This window comes from Lipotes vexillifer, unplaced genomic scaffold, assembly GCF_000442215.2.
Source record: "Lipotes vexillifer unplaced genomic scaffold, Lipotes_vexillifer_v1.1 scaffold1103, whole genome shotgun sequence".
Taxonomy (NCBI): Eukaryota; Metazoa; Chordata; class Mammalia; order Artiodactyla; family Lipotidae; genus Lipotes; species Lipotes vexillifer.
The window spans coordinates 729690-744870 of NW_006775759.1; the positions used below are offsets into that span (position 1 = coordinate 729690).

The 15181-nt window shown below is 36.5% G+C and overlaps 1 protein-coding gene across 1 annotated transcript; it reads left to right on the forward strand.

The window, feature by feature from the left end:
* The first annotated feature begins 1598 nt into the window (after positions 1-1598).
* LOC103081112 (UDP-glucuronosyltransferase 2B4) lies at positions 1599-8254 on the forward strand. The gene is given in 3 exon segments (XM_007472305.1): positions 1599-2328; positions 2954-3102; positions 7907-8254. Coding segments are annotated over 3 exon segments (1227 nt in total).
* Positions 8255-15181: the final 6927 nt, after the last annotated feature.

A 15181-nucleotide genomic window follows, 5' to 3' on the forward strand; every position in this document is an offset into this window, starting at 1 on the left:
GGAAATCTGCCTTATAGGAAAAACTAAAAGAAAGTCTTCAAACTGAAGGAACTAAACCCAGATTGCAATTCTAATCACCATGATAAAACAGAGAGAACTGGTGAGATAAGTAATTATATGACAATATAAATGCATATGTCTTCTTTCTTCTCTTAATAAATATAAAAAGCAAGCATGTAAAACCTGTATATAGTTGTAGTTCTAGGCATTTGACATATAGTTAATATATTTGTGTGGGGGGGTGAGTGGGATGCAGCAGTGTTACAGGCCCTGAGATGACAGGGTTCTACAATGGCTTAGGTCCAGGGGTCCAGGGTCCTGTAGCTGCACAGCCTGGAAATGGTGGGCCAAGATTCCAATTCTGGCCCTAGTGGAAGTCACAGAGCAGCAGCAGCGTGTGCTCAGCAATGGCCTGTTAAAGTTGCAAGTTAGGACCCATGGGTTGTGGTGCAGAGCCCCAGCAGTGTGGCCGTGGTAATTGTGTATCAGAACCCTGACCCAGGGTGAGGTACAAAATAGCAGCATTTTAGCCCCAGCAATGATAGGTTAAAGCTGTGACTTAGGCTCTAGGAATGGTGGGTATCTCAGCAGCTCAGCCTAGGTAATGACCAGTCAAAGCCCCAACTAGGAATACACAGTAAAGTCCAAGCAATAGCAGCATTGCCCCAGTTATGGCAAGACAAAGTACTGACTTAATACCTGTGGGCAGGGCATAGAGCAAGAGCTCCAGTCTCATAGATAGTCAGGCATTGTGGCAACTCAACAAGGGAAAGCAAGGTACCGGAGTGATGGGGCTCCAAGTGTCAGATCTCACCACAGCAACATTTCCAGCCTCAGGAAAGACACAGAAGCAGGGACTCTGGACAGCTCTGTGTCTGCTGTAATCAGTGTTTGGTGAAGACTGTGGAAGTCCTCAGTAGCAAATACTGCAAACCTCTATGATGGTGAAGCTCTCTGGGATTCTCCTGCTCTTCTTCTCCCCATGGGGTGAAATCCATTTGAAGGAATTTCTGTGGGTGCCAAGCTGCTCTGAACTGGAGGATGAGGTGATGGAGGTAAAATCTTTCCCAAGCTTTTTTACAGGGCCATCCTCAGTTTTTGCAATCTGCAGGGTTTCTGCTGCTTCTTCATTGTAGTCCAGAGCTTTCCTAAAGTAATTTACATTGGTTTGTAGTTGCTCATTTATTGTTTTTGTTGCTTTTGTGGGGGATACAAGTGTTGGGACCTCCTAACCCTCCATCCTGTTGATGTTACATTATCTCTAATTCTGTGTCAAGGGGACTGCAGGCACAAGAGCCTCTCACTTGCCACTGTTGTTACACTATTTTTCTCTCTTACATAATAACTGATTTGCGTGTGCAAGGTTTGAGCTCAGCTTTTAGATGGGTGATAGCACTGATGAAATAATATTAAACACCAGTATAAACTTGAAGTTTTCTATGCTTTGCCCTTTCACTTGATTTCCACAGCTGTGACTATTCATATAATGTAGTTATTTGAGGCACAGGAGTTATAATTTAACATCCTGATTGATTTCTCCTTGGATATAAGCGTGAGCAATGGCAAAAGGATAATGTAACTTTTTAAAAGTATTGCATATGAACAAGATGTCTGTGAAATGGCTCTCACTTCTGCTGCTACTACAGCTGACTTGCTACTTTAGCTCTGGAAGTTGTGGAAAGGTGCTGGCACGGCCAATGAAATACAGTCATTGGATGAATATGAAGACAATCCTGGATGAACTTGTCATGAGGGGTCATAAGGTGACTCTTCTGACAACTTCAGCTTCCATTCTTATTGATCCCAACAAACCATCTGCTATTAAGTTTGAGACTTTCCCTATGTCTTTAACTAAAGATAATTTGAAGCATGCCATCAAGCATTTGGTAGAGAAATGGACATATCTGGCAAAAAATTCATTGTGGACATATTTTTCATCATTGAGAAGTTTATTTTGGGAACTTTCTGATATGCTTATGAATATCTGTAAAGATGTTGTTTCGAAAAAGAAGATGATGATAAAACTACATTAATCAAGTTTTGATGTTGTTCTTGCAGATGCTGTTGGATCCTGTGGTGAGCTGCTGGCTGAGGTACTTAAAGTAACTTTAGTGTACAGTCTCCACTTCTCTCCTGGCTATTCAGCTGAAAAGTATAGTGGAAGACTTCCATTCCCACCATCCTATGTACCTGCTACGTTTTCAGAATTAAGTGATCACATGACATTCACGGAGAGGGTCAAAAATATGATATATGCACTTTATTTTGACTTTTGGTTCCAGACATTTAATGAGAAGAAATGGAATCAGTTTTACAGCGAAGTACTAGGTAAGTCATATTTTTAGTTGGCAGCATGAAGTCCTAATTTTCCTAGTGCCTTGGAAGGTGAGTTTGTATAAAGTAACAGAATTTTGTCTCTTATAAGTGAAACAACGAAATGAAAATATAAAATGATTTCATAAATATTATCAAAATATTAAATTATAGGGTAAGGTATAACCCTGTTTCCCATTACTCATACAGATTCTCCTCCAGGAAGTCATAAAACACAAACTGAATCACTTAGGACTTCTCCAAGCAATTATATATCCATATTACTAAACTTCTTTTTTTAACTTAAAAAAATCACTAGAAACCTCATAAAATGCCTTGATAAATGAAGACAGGAAGATTGAAGAGTTACACACATATTTGTAGCACAAGTATCTAGGTAGCATTTAGGAATTGTTTCTACTTGTATAGCTCGGTTTCTGTATTATATGATATGATATGATATAATATGATACAATATGATGTACACTATACACATACATATATATTTGCTTTATTAGAGAACACTTTCAAACATCTTTGGCTATATCATTCCAAGCTCCTTTCCAAAAACTACCTACTATATTCACATAGCAATACTCTCATTTGATCTAACTCTTGTTGTTTTAGTTTAACCTTCCAGGAAGACCGACTACATTATTAAAGACAATGGGGAAAGCTGAAATGTGGCTCATTCAAACATACTGGGATTTTGAATTTCCTCTCCCACTGCTACCAAATTTTCAATTTGTTGGAGGCCTCCACTGCAAACCAGCCAAACCCCTGCCTAAGGTTACCTATTCCTATTTATTTTGTTTTGTTTATTTTGTTTACATTGCATTTTCAATAGGAATAATCCTGTGTTCTTTATTTAGAATGTTTAATTACAGTGAGAGAGATGTGGGATGCTAGATAAAGTGACTTGCCAATTAGAAACTCATATTTATTTCTATACCAACGCAAGTATCAGAATTTCATTATCAATACAGAATAAAGTGGAAGACTTTGAGAATATGTCAGTAAAATTACTTTCATTATTCAATACATAATAAAGCATCAGACTTCATTAATAGAATTATTATAAAAAATTAAAAGAATAATTATAAAATGACTAGCATATTCCAGAAATAAGTGCTAATATGCAGAGAAATGGTGTAGACACAGTTTCTGCCGTCTGACACTCTACCTGGAAAGATAGAATACCAGCAAGTAGTAAAAACTGTGTGAAATTGTTATAATAAGGAAAGACCACAACACTAAGGAAACATCCAGCAGTAATCACAGATATTATCCCTGAGGCATTGATAATTAAGACAAGATCTGAAAGATGTTCAGGATAGGGCAGGGGTAGGAGAAGGCACAAAAGAAAAGCAGGTAGAATAGTAATGACAGTTTCCAAGAAGTCTAAGTTTAGCCTAAAAAGGAAGAGGTTGAGTAAAGAGGCAGATGATGCTGGAGAGGTAAGTTGGAGACAGATAATTATAAGGAGTTTGAAACATCTAGTAGGAGCATTAGGGAGAAAATTAAAAGGGTAAAGAAAGGGAGAGAGATGTTCACATTAAAAAAAACACACACACAGGATGTAGTCACTGGATTGGATTGTAAAGGGGCAAGAGTGAAAAGGGACACCATTTAGCTGGTTGTTGCAAGATACAGGCAACAATGATGGAAAACTAGAATACAATGTTCACAGAGTTATGTCCGCCTTAACTCTTATAATAATAGAACAAACCTCATATTGTTGTGGGGAAAAAATCTGTTAGTATGTATGAAACACCCAAAATGTCTCTGGAACATACTTAGTGATCCAGAAAAAATATTACCTATTGTCTTTATTGTTATTTTGTTGCTATTCCATACTGTCAATAACCCAATGTGTACCAGTCACTTGGATCTAATTTCTAAATTACTAGAAACTGGTTTTCCAATATATCAAGATTATATAATCTAGCAAAGTCCTAAAGAGTAGATATCCCAAGGAGTTGTTTAAAAGTAAATTTTAAGTTTTTAAATGAAAAATAAAGGGAATTAAAATTTTAATACATTTAATAAAATTTAAGTTAAATAAAATATAATTTAATACATTTAAGTTAAAGTTGTTTTAATTTTAAGAATTTTTTAAGGTTTGGCTATCTGATCAGCAAGATAAAATGATAAAATTCTTTTCTAAGGATTGAGATTCTTCACTGGTGCACTAGCCAAAAGAACACAATTCTTGAACAACATAAATGTATGACCTAACAATTTTTGGAGCCAAATTCAGCATTTCCTAGCTTTCACATCAGCATTTAAACCATTCCTCATTTGAAATCCCAGGGTTTTACAACTTGCAGAATAAAAGAGATAACTTAGTTTATTAGGATAGGTGTTTTCTGCCTATACCAACCCTATAGAAAACCTCAGTAAAGCTCCCTTAGGGATGTACATCTCAACATCATAGCTGCCTAACAGAAAGAGAACAGGGAAAATATACACTGCATATATAAGAACCATAAACTCTGCACATACACTAAACAGCAAATAATTTGTACCACTTGAATCTGAAAACTTCCTGTAGTTTAAAAATACAGAGAATTCTCTTCAGTTTATAGGATGCTATTCCTTATGAAGGAAAGCAAGAATCTAATCTATTTTAAATTGATATGATCTCTTTTAAATTGACTTAAGGGCTTCCCTATTGGCACAGTGGTTAAGAATCTGCCTGCCAATGCAGGGTACATGGGTTCAAGCCCTAGGCTGGGAAGATCCCAGATGCCACGGAACAGCTAAGCCCGTGTTCCACAACTACTGAGTCTGTGCTCTAGAGCCTGTGAGCCACAAGTACTGAAGCCCACATGCCCAGAGCCCACGCTCCACAACAAGAGAAGCCACCACAATGAGAAGCCTGCACACTGCAAAGAGTAGCCCCCACTCACCACAACTAGAGAAAGCCCATGCACAGCAAGGAAGAACCAATGCAGCCAAAAATAAATAAAATATGTGGTACATATATACAATGGAATATTACTCAGCCATAAAAAAGAACAAAATTTTGCCATTTGCACCAACAAAGGCTGAGATAAGATTAGTGAAAGTTCTATGCTATCTAACCCTAGTTTTTGAAAGATTTCCCCGTTCTCATTGCAGGAAAGTGATAGCGTTAGTAAGAAGGGAGGTTAAGAGGAGAGGAATAAGGACAAAGAAAAGATGAATAGTAGGATAATGATAATAATTAGTAATAGTAGCTGTTGCTATTAAATTGCAAAATAAGATTTAAATCCGTCAATGATTGTGAAGATTTCATTATATAAAGAAACTATTCCTTCAAGCTACTAACTTTTCCATTCATTATTAGGTTCTCAGAAATTTTCTGTAATTTTTAAAGAATTAAGACATTTGGCAAAATGCTTCAAGAATCTTAAAAATGCTATAGCCTTTGACTTCATAGTATACTCCTAAGAAACCATACAGAGAAAATTAATCAAGATGTGCAAAAACAATATTTTGGGCAGTAATTCATAAAAGCCAACACTGGAAGTAATGTAAATATTCAAAATTAAGCAATAATTAAATAAATTATCATGTGCACATCACACCATTACAATCGTTTTCTCAAAGAATTTTTTATTACACTAAATCAACTATAGTATGAGGTTTAGTTGGAAAATAACAGCTATAATAAGATCACAGTTTTCTTGTAGGATAAAAAAATATAAATTAGAATTACAATTTTCAAAATATATGTCACAATGTATATTTAGTTATAGAGGAGTAAATAAGATTAGAATGAAAGCACGAATTTTAGCATAATGCCATCAGTCCATCCATGTTGTCAAAAAATGGCAGGATGTCCTTCTTTCTCATAGATGAATAACATTCAGTTCTGTGTGTGTGCATGTGTGTGTGTGTATTATATATATCACATCTTTATTATGTTGAAGTATGTTCCTTCTACACCCAATATGTTGAGGGTTTTTATCAGGAAAGGATGTTGTATCTTGCCAAATGTTATTCTACATTTATTGAGATGATCAAGTTATTTTAAATTTCATTCTATTAATGCAATGTATTACACTTACTGATTTGGGTACTTTGAACCATCCTTGCATCCCAGGGATAAATCCCATTTGGTCATGTTATATAATCCTTTTAATATGTTCTTGAATTTGACTTGCTGATATTTGGATGAGAATTTTTGCATCTATATTCATCCTGGATAATGGCTTATATTCAAGGTAATACTGGCCTTGTAGAATAATTTTGGAAGTGTTCCCTCTCTCCTTTTTAATTTTTTTGGAAGAGTTTTTGAAGAACTGGCATTAATTATTCTTCAAATATTTCATAGAATTTGTCAGTGAAGCCATCTGGTCCTGGGGTTTTCTGTTGAGAGGTTTTTGAAACTGATTCAATACCTTTACTTATTATGACTGTCCAGATTTTCTAATTCTTCCTGATTCAGTCTTGATAGATTACGTGTTTCTAGGAATTTATTCATTCTTCTTGGTAATGTAATTTTTTGGCATATAATTCTACCTAGTAGTCTCTTACGAGCCTATGTATTTCTGTAGCATCAGTTATAATGTCTCCACTTTCATTTCTAATTTTATTTATGTCTTCTTCCTTCCTTAGCTAATCTAGCTAAAGGTTGTCATTTTGTTTATTTTTTTAAAAGACAGAGAAAGACAAATACTAGATGATATCCACTTTATGTGGAATATAAAAAAGTCAAACTTGTAAAAACAGAGAGTAATATGGTGGTTACCAGGAGCTGAGGGGTAGGAGAATAGGAGAGATGTCTTTTAAGGGTACAGATCTGCATCTCATAGAAAAATAAGTCCTAGAGATCTAAGGCACAGTACAGTGAATATGGACAACCATATTATATTATAATCATCAAACTTGCTAAGAGACTACATCTTAATTATCCCAACCACAAAAAGAAATTATAATTATGTGACATGATAGAGGTGTGAACTATCATGAAAAATGGCTATCCTATTACAATATATTGAATATAAATGTATCAAATCAATACATTATTCAACTTAAATTACATAATGTTTTATGTCAAATATATTTCATCTTCAAAATGTACATATCTCAATTTAAAAACATCTTATTGGTAATAAATACTAATCATCTTGAGCCTTCAGTGAGTCATAATCTTTTTGCAATAGTAACATCAAAGATCACTGATCAGAGGAAGATCAAATGGTGGTGGAGCAAGATGATGTGGAGCTCACCTCCCCCCACAAACACATCAAAAATACATCTACAGGTGGAACAATTATGGAAAACTAACTGGAAAGTGGCAGAACTCCTACAAACCAAGGCTGTAAGTAAAATACACACATAATTGAGAAGGACAAGAAGAAAAGCACCAGTCTGGGACCAATACCCCTGGGAGGGTACTAAGAGGAAAAGAGAGATTGCACAGATGGACACTCACCCTGGGAAGTGTGTGGGTCAAGTCACAGACTGGGCATCCCAGTTCTAGGGTCCTACAGGAAGGAGACAAGTTCCCCTGGCTGCTTGGAGAACTGCTGGGACAGATAGAAAGTCTGGAGAAGCCTGGACTCCACTCGTGTGGAATGCAAGGGTGCTGGTTTGCCAACAGACAGGGCAGAGAGAGGTCAGCCCTAGTGGCTGCTGCCTCACTGGGCTCCCCAGTCCAAGCCAAGCAAACACTCCTACCTCGCCCACTCCACACCACAGCTTGGCCCCGGATCTAGAGAGATTTCCCACCAACTGTGAAAAGATTCAATCTTGGGACGCAGAGGTGGCCTGGGGCCTGGGGTGTTTGCAGGTGGGATGGTGGAGGCCATTGTTGGTGCTTACTAAGACAGCACCCCATAAGCAGCCCAGACTTCTGATGGCAGCACAGCTCTTGAACTCCTGTGACCACAAGTACGCAATCCCAGATGAGCAAATGCTCCAGCCCTGCCCACTTGATGCCACAACCTAGCACTAGATCTGGAGTGACCACAACAGGGGAAGAGATGTGAATGTGAGCTGTGTCTGAGGTAGCCACAGATGCCTACACAAGCAGTGCATCAGACCATTCTAAGCACAGGAGCCCCACTTTCTTCAGTACTCCCCTGCTTTGGGGAAAAGACCCCAGTGCAGGGAGGAGGAAAAACACACACTTAAATGGAACACACAACCAGCTCGAGCCAGATTCTCAACCTTCTGCTCCAGCACCTTGGGAGCAGACTCCACCTGTGAAAGGGTAGAGATGGCCACTGAGCAGAGTGGAAGTTCCACCTCACACCCTGCACAGGCTCAGGCTTCTCCATCACCAGCCACAACCCCTACACCAAGGTGATAGCTACCAGCACACCCTAAGGAAATGTGTGACTAGAATCCACATCAAACACAGCTCTCCCACCAAAGGCACACAAGATCTACATAAGGATGCTTCCACATAAGAACACCACGTAAGGACCACAAAAGGTAACTGTTTCACCTATATTCACAGAGACAGAGCAAGTAAAAAGAAAAGGCAGAGAACTACTCTCAACTGAAAGAGCAAGACAAAACCCCTGAAAAAAGTAATGAAACAGAGATAATCAGTCTACCAGACAATGAATTCAAACTGTTGATAATAAAAATGCTAACTGAATTAGGAAAGAGAATTCATCTAAGCACAGATCATTTTAACAGGGAACTAGAAAATATAAAGAAGACACAAACGAAAATAGATAATTCAATATCTGAGATAAAAAGCACTCTAGAAGCAATGAATAGAATACTAAATGACACAGAAGAATGCATAAGTAATCTAGAAAATAGAATGAAAATCACCCAGTCAGAACAAAAGACAAATAAATAAAAATAAAGTAACATATGAGATCTTTGGGATAACATAAAACATGCCAACATTTGCATTTTAGGGGTTCCAGAAGATGAAAGAGAGAGAAAAGTTATCGAGATGTATTTGAAGAAATTATGGCTGAAAAATTCCCAAATCTAAAGAAGGAAACAGACATCCAGGTATAGTAAACACAGAGGATCTGAAACAACATGAACTCAGACAGACCCAGAATAAGACATATCATAATTAATGACATGAGTTAAAAATAAAGAGAGAATTCTAAAGGCAGCAAGAGAAAGACAAAGAGTCATATACAAAAGGATCACTATAAGGCTATTATCTGATTTCTCTGCAGAAACTTTCAGGCCAGAAGTGGGGCAGCATGATCTATTCAAATTCCTGAAAGGGAAAAATTTGCAACCTAGGATACTCTACCCAGCAAGACTGTCATTTAAAATAGGAGAGATAAAGAACTTTTCAGACAAGCAATAACCAAAAAAATTTGGCAATAATAAACCTACCCAAAAAGAAATGTTGATGGGTCTTCTCTAAATGAAAAAGAAGTAAGAATCTATAGGAAAGGGATAATCACAGTAGAAACAGCAAATATAAAGTAAGGATTGAAGATCACTTTTTTCCCTGAAGAGCACTTAAATAAGCCAGTACATAGATTAAAAGACAAAAAAAATATTGCAAAAGCAACTATAACTACCATAAACAGTAAAGGGATAAGCATGAAGATGTAAAATATAATATCAAAAACACAAAATATGAGGGAGAGGAATAAAAAATTAATATCTCTTAGAATGTGTTTAAACTTAAATGACTATTAGTTTAAAGAAAGTAGATATAATTATGGGTTAACATATATGAACCCCTCAATAACCACAAATCAAAAATGTACAACAGATACACAAAAATCAAAAAGATGGATCCCAAGCATACTATGAAATAAAATCATCAAACCACAACAGAAAAACAAAAAGAAATGAACAGAAAAAAACTACAAAAACAACTGGAAAACAGTTTTAGAATGGCAATAAGTCATTAATAACTATCAAAAATTCCTTTACATGTTAATGGACTAAATGCTCCAACCAAAAAACATAGGGCAGCTGACTGGATAAAAAAGAACAAGAGGGCTTCCCTGGTGGCGCAGTGGTTGAGAGTCCGCCTGCTGATGCAGGGGACATGGGTTCATGCCCCGGTCCGGGAAGATCCCACATGCCGCAGAGTGGCTGGGCCCATGAGCCATGGCCGCTGAGCCTGTGCGTCTGGAGCCTGTGCTCTGCAACAGAAGAGGCCACAACAGTGAGAGGCCCGTGTACTGCCAAAAAAAAAAAAAAGAACAAGAGCCTTCAGTATGGTGCCTTACAAGACACTCACTTCAGGGCAAAAGACATACAGACTGAAAGTGAGAAGGTAGGAAAAGATATTTCATGTAAATGAAAACAACAAGAAAGCAGAGGTAGCAATACTCATATCAGACAAAATAAACTTTGAAAGGCCATAATGAAAGACAAAGAAGGGCATTATAGAATAATAAAGGGAAAACAAAAAGAGGATATTACACTTGTTAACATATATACACCCAATACAGGAGCACCTAAATATATATAGCAAATACTAACAGACACAAAGGGAGGACTTGACAATAGTACTATAATAGCAGGAGACTTTAAAACCCCTCTAACATCAATGGGCCAATCATCCAGACAAATATGAATAAAGCAACAGTGGTCTTAAATGGCACAATAGACCAGTCGAATTTACTTGGTATCTATAGGACATTACTTCCAAAAAAAATAAGAAACACACATTCTTTTCCAGTGCACATGGAATGCTCTCCAATATAGATCACATACTAGGTCACAAAACAAGCATCAACAAACTTATGAGGATAGAAACTATACCAAGCATTTTTCTGACCACAGTAGCATGAAACTAGAAATCAGCTAAAGAAAGAAAATTGGGAAAAGAACAAACATATGGAGACTAAACCACATGTTACTACCAAAAATGTGGGTCAACAATGAAATCAAAGAGGAAAAAGGGAAACACCTCAAGACAAATACAAATGGAAACACAGCTTTCCAAAATCTAAGGATTGCAACAAAAAGCAGTTCTAAGAGGGAAGTTCACAGTGATGCAGGCCTTCCTCAAGAAATAAGAAAAATCTCAAAACAACCTAATCTATCAACTAAAGGAATTAGAAGAAGAACAAAGAAAGCTGAAAGGTGGCAGAAGGAAGGAAGTAATAATGATCAGAGAGGAAACAAATGAAATAGACATCAAAAAACAACAGAAAAATCAAACCAAGACCTGGTTTTTTGAAAAGATAAACAAAATTGATTAATCTTTAGCCAAGCCCACCAAGAAGAAAGAGAGGACCCGAAAAACAAAAGAAGAAATAAAAGAGGAGAAATAACAACCAATTCCACAGAAATTCAAAAAATCATGAGAATACTATGAACAATTATATGCCAACAAATTGGACAACCTAGAAGAAATGGACAAGTTTCTAGGAGCATACAGCCTGCCAAGACTGAGTCAAAAAGAAACAGACAATTTGAACAGACTGATCACTAGAAGTGAAATTGAATTTGAAATTTAAAAAGACTCCCAGGAAGCAAAAGTCCAAGACCAGATGGCTTCACTGGGGAATTCTACCAAACATATAAAAAAGAATTTATACCTATCCTTCTCAAACTATTTCAAAAAAGTGAAGAGAAGGGAACACTCCCAAATTCATTCTACAAGACCACAATTACCCTGATACCAAAACCAGTCAAAGACAAAAAAAAAGAAAATTATAGGTGGATATCATTAATGAATATAGATGCAAAAATCCTTTAAAAAAATTAGCTAACGAAAACTATTAGCAAACTGAATCCAACAATACATGAAAAGAATCACACACCATGATCAAGTTGGATTCATTCCAGGGTCACAAGGATGATTCAACATATGTAAATCAATCAATGTGATATACCACATTAACAAAAGGAAAGATAAAAATCACATGAATATCTCAATAGATGCACAAAAAGCAACTGATAAAATTCATCATCCATTCATGATAAAAACTTTCATCAAAGTGGGTATAGAGGGAACATATTTCAACATAATAAAGGCCATTTATGACAAACTCACAACAAACATATTACTCAACAGTGATAAGCTGAAAACCTTATCTCTAAATTCAGGAAAAAGACAAGGATGTCACTCTCACTGCCTCTATTTAACACAGTATTTGAAGTCCTAACCACAGCAATCAGATACAAAAAGTAAATAAAAAGTATCCAAATTGGAAGGGAAGAGGTAAAACTGTCACTATTTGCAGATGACATGATAGCCTATATAGAGAACACTAAAGTCTCCACACAAAAACTATTAGAACTAATAAATAATTTCAGCAAGGATGCAGGATACAAGATCAATACAAAGAAATCTGTTGCATTTCTATAAACTAATAATGAAATGTCAGAACAAGCAAGTAAGATAAAAATCCTGTTTAAAATCACATAAAAATAATAAAATACCTAGGAATAGACTTAATCAAGGAGGTGAAAGACCTACAGGCTGAAAACTATAAAACATTGATGAAAGAAATTGAAGATAATCCAAAGAAATGGAATGATATCCTGTGCTCTTGGGTTGGAAGAATTAGTATTATTAAAACTGCTTTAGTACCCAAAGCTATCTACAGATTTAGTGCAGTCCTGATCAAAATACCCAGGACATTTTTCACAGAACTAGAACAAATAATACTAAAATTTATATGGAACCCCAAAAGACCCCGAATTGCCATAGCAGTCCTGAGGATAAAGAACAAAGCTGGAGGTATAATTCTTCCAGACTTCAGACTACATATACGACAAAGCTACAGTAATGAAAACTGTGGTATTGGCACAAAAACAGACACATAGATCACTGGAACAGAATACTGAGCCTGGAAATAATCCCACACACCTATGGTCAATCTCTGAGAAAGTCAGCAAGAATATATAACAGAGAAAAGAGTCTCTTCAACAGGTGGTGCTGGGAAAACTAGACAGCCACATTAAAAACAATGAGATTAGACCATTCCTATACAACATTATACAAAAATTAACTCAAAATGGTTTAAAGATTTTAAATATAAGACCTGAAACTATAAAACTCCTAGAAGGGAACATAGGCAGAACACTCTTTGACATAAATCACAGCAATATTTTCTTAGATCAGTCTCCTAAGGCAAAAGAAATAAAAGCAGCAATAAACAAATGAGACCTAATTAATGTAAAACCTTTTGCACAGGAAAGGAAACCATCGGCAGAACAAAAATACAATCTACAGAATGGGAGAAAATATTTGTAAATTATCTGACTAACAAGCAGTTAATATCCAAAATACACAAACAGCTCATACAATTCATTATCAAAGCAAACAAATAACACAATCAAAGAATGGGCACAAGTCTCAAATAGACATTTTTTCCAAAGAAGATGTACAGATGGCTAACACGCATTCAAAAATATACTCAACATTGCTAACTATTAGAGAAATGCAAATCAAAACTACAGTGAGGTATCACCTCACACCTGCCAGAATGGCTAGCATCAAAAAGTCTACGAATAACAAATGTTGGAGAGGATGTGGAGAAAAGGGAACACTTGTACATTGTTGGTGGGAGTATAAATTGGTGCAGCCACTATGGAAAACAGTATGGAGGTTCCTCAAAAAAATAAAAATATGATCCAGCAATTCCTCTCCTGGGTATATACCTGAAAAAAATAAGAACAGGCTTCCCTGGTGGCGCAGTGGTTGAGAGTCCGCCTGCTGATGCAGGGGACACGGGTTTGTGCCCTGGTCCGGGAGGATCCCACATGCCGCGGAGTGGCTGGGCCCGTGAGCCATGGCCGCTGAACCTGCGCGTCTGGAGCCTGTGCTTCCCAACGGGAGAGGCCGCAACAGTGAAAGGCCCGCGTATAGCAAAAAAACAAACAAACAAAAAACAAACAGTGAGACTACAAGCAACCTTGTTTTATTGTACTACCCTTTAATGTGCTTTACTGATACTGCATTTTTTTATTTTTACAAATTGAAGGTTTGTGGCAACCTTGCATTGCTAGATGATGGTTACCATTTTTTTGCCAGATGATGGTTACCATTTTTTAGCAATAAAGTGTTTTTTAACAAAGGTACATACATTGTTTTTTTAGACGTATTGCTATTGCACACCTAATAGACTATAATATAGTGTAAACATAACTTAAATGCACCAGGAAACCAAAAATTTCATGTGACTAGTTTTACTGAGATATTTGCTTTATTACAGTGGTCTGGAATTGAACCTGCAATTATCTCCATAGTATGCCTACATATCAAACTAAAAAGCCTCTGCACAGCAAAGGAAATCATCAACAAAATGAAAAGGCAGCCTACAGAATGGGAGAAAATATTTGCAAATCATATATATGATAAGGTGTTAATATCCAAAATATATTAAAAAACTCATACAACTCAATAGCAAAAAAACAAAACCCAAAAAAAATCCAATTAAAAAATGGTAGAAGATCTGAATAGCTATTTTCCAAAGAAGAGAAACAGATGGCCAACAGGTTCATGAAAAAGTGCTCATGATCACTAATCATCAGGAAAATGCAAATCAAAATATCACCTCACACCTATTAGATTGGCTATTATCAAAAAGACAAGAAATAACAAGTGTCGGTGAGGATATGAAGAAAAGGGAACCCTCCTGTACTGTTGCTGAGATTGCAAACTGGTGCAACCACTATGCAGAACAGTATGTAGGTTCCTCAAAAAACTAAAAAATAGAACTACCATACAATCCAGCAGTTTCACTTCTCGGTACTTACCCAAAGAAAACGAAAGCACTAATTCAAGAAGATATATGCACGTCCATGTTCATTGCAAATTTACAATAGCCAAGATGCAGAAATAACCTGAGTGTCCCTTGATGTCTGAATAAAGAAAGTGTGGCATAAGCACTATGGAATATTACTCAGCCATAAAAAAGAATGAAATCTTGCTATTTCTGACAACACAGATGGACCTTGAGGGCATTATGCC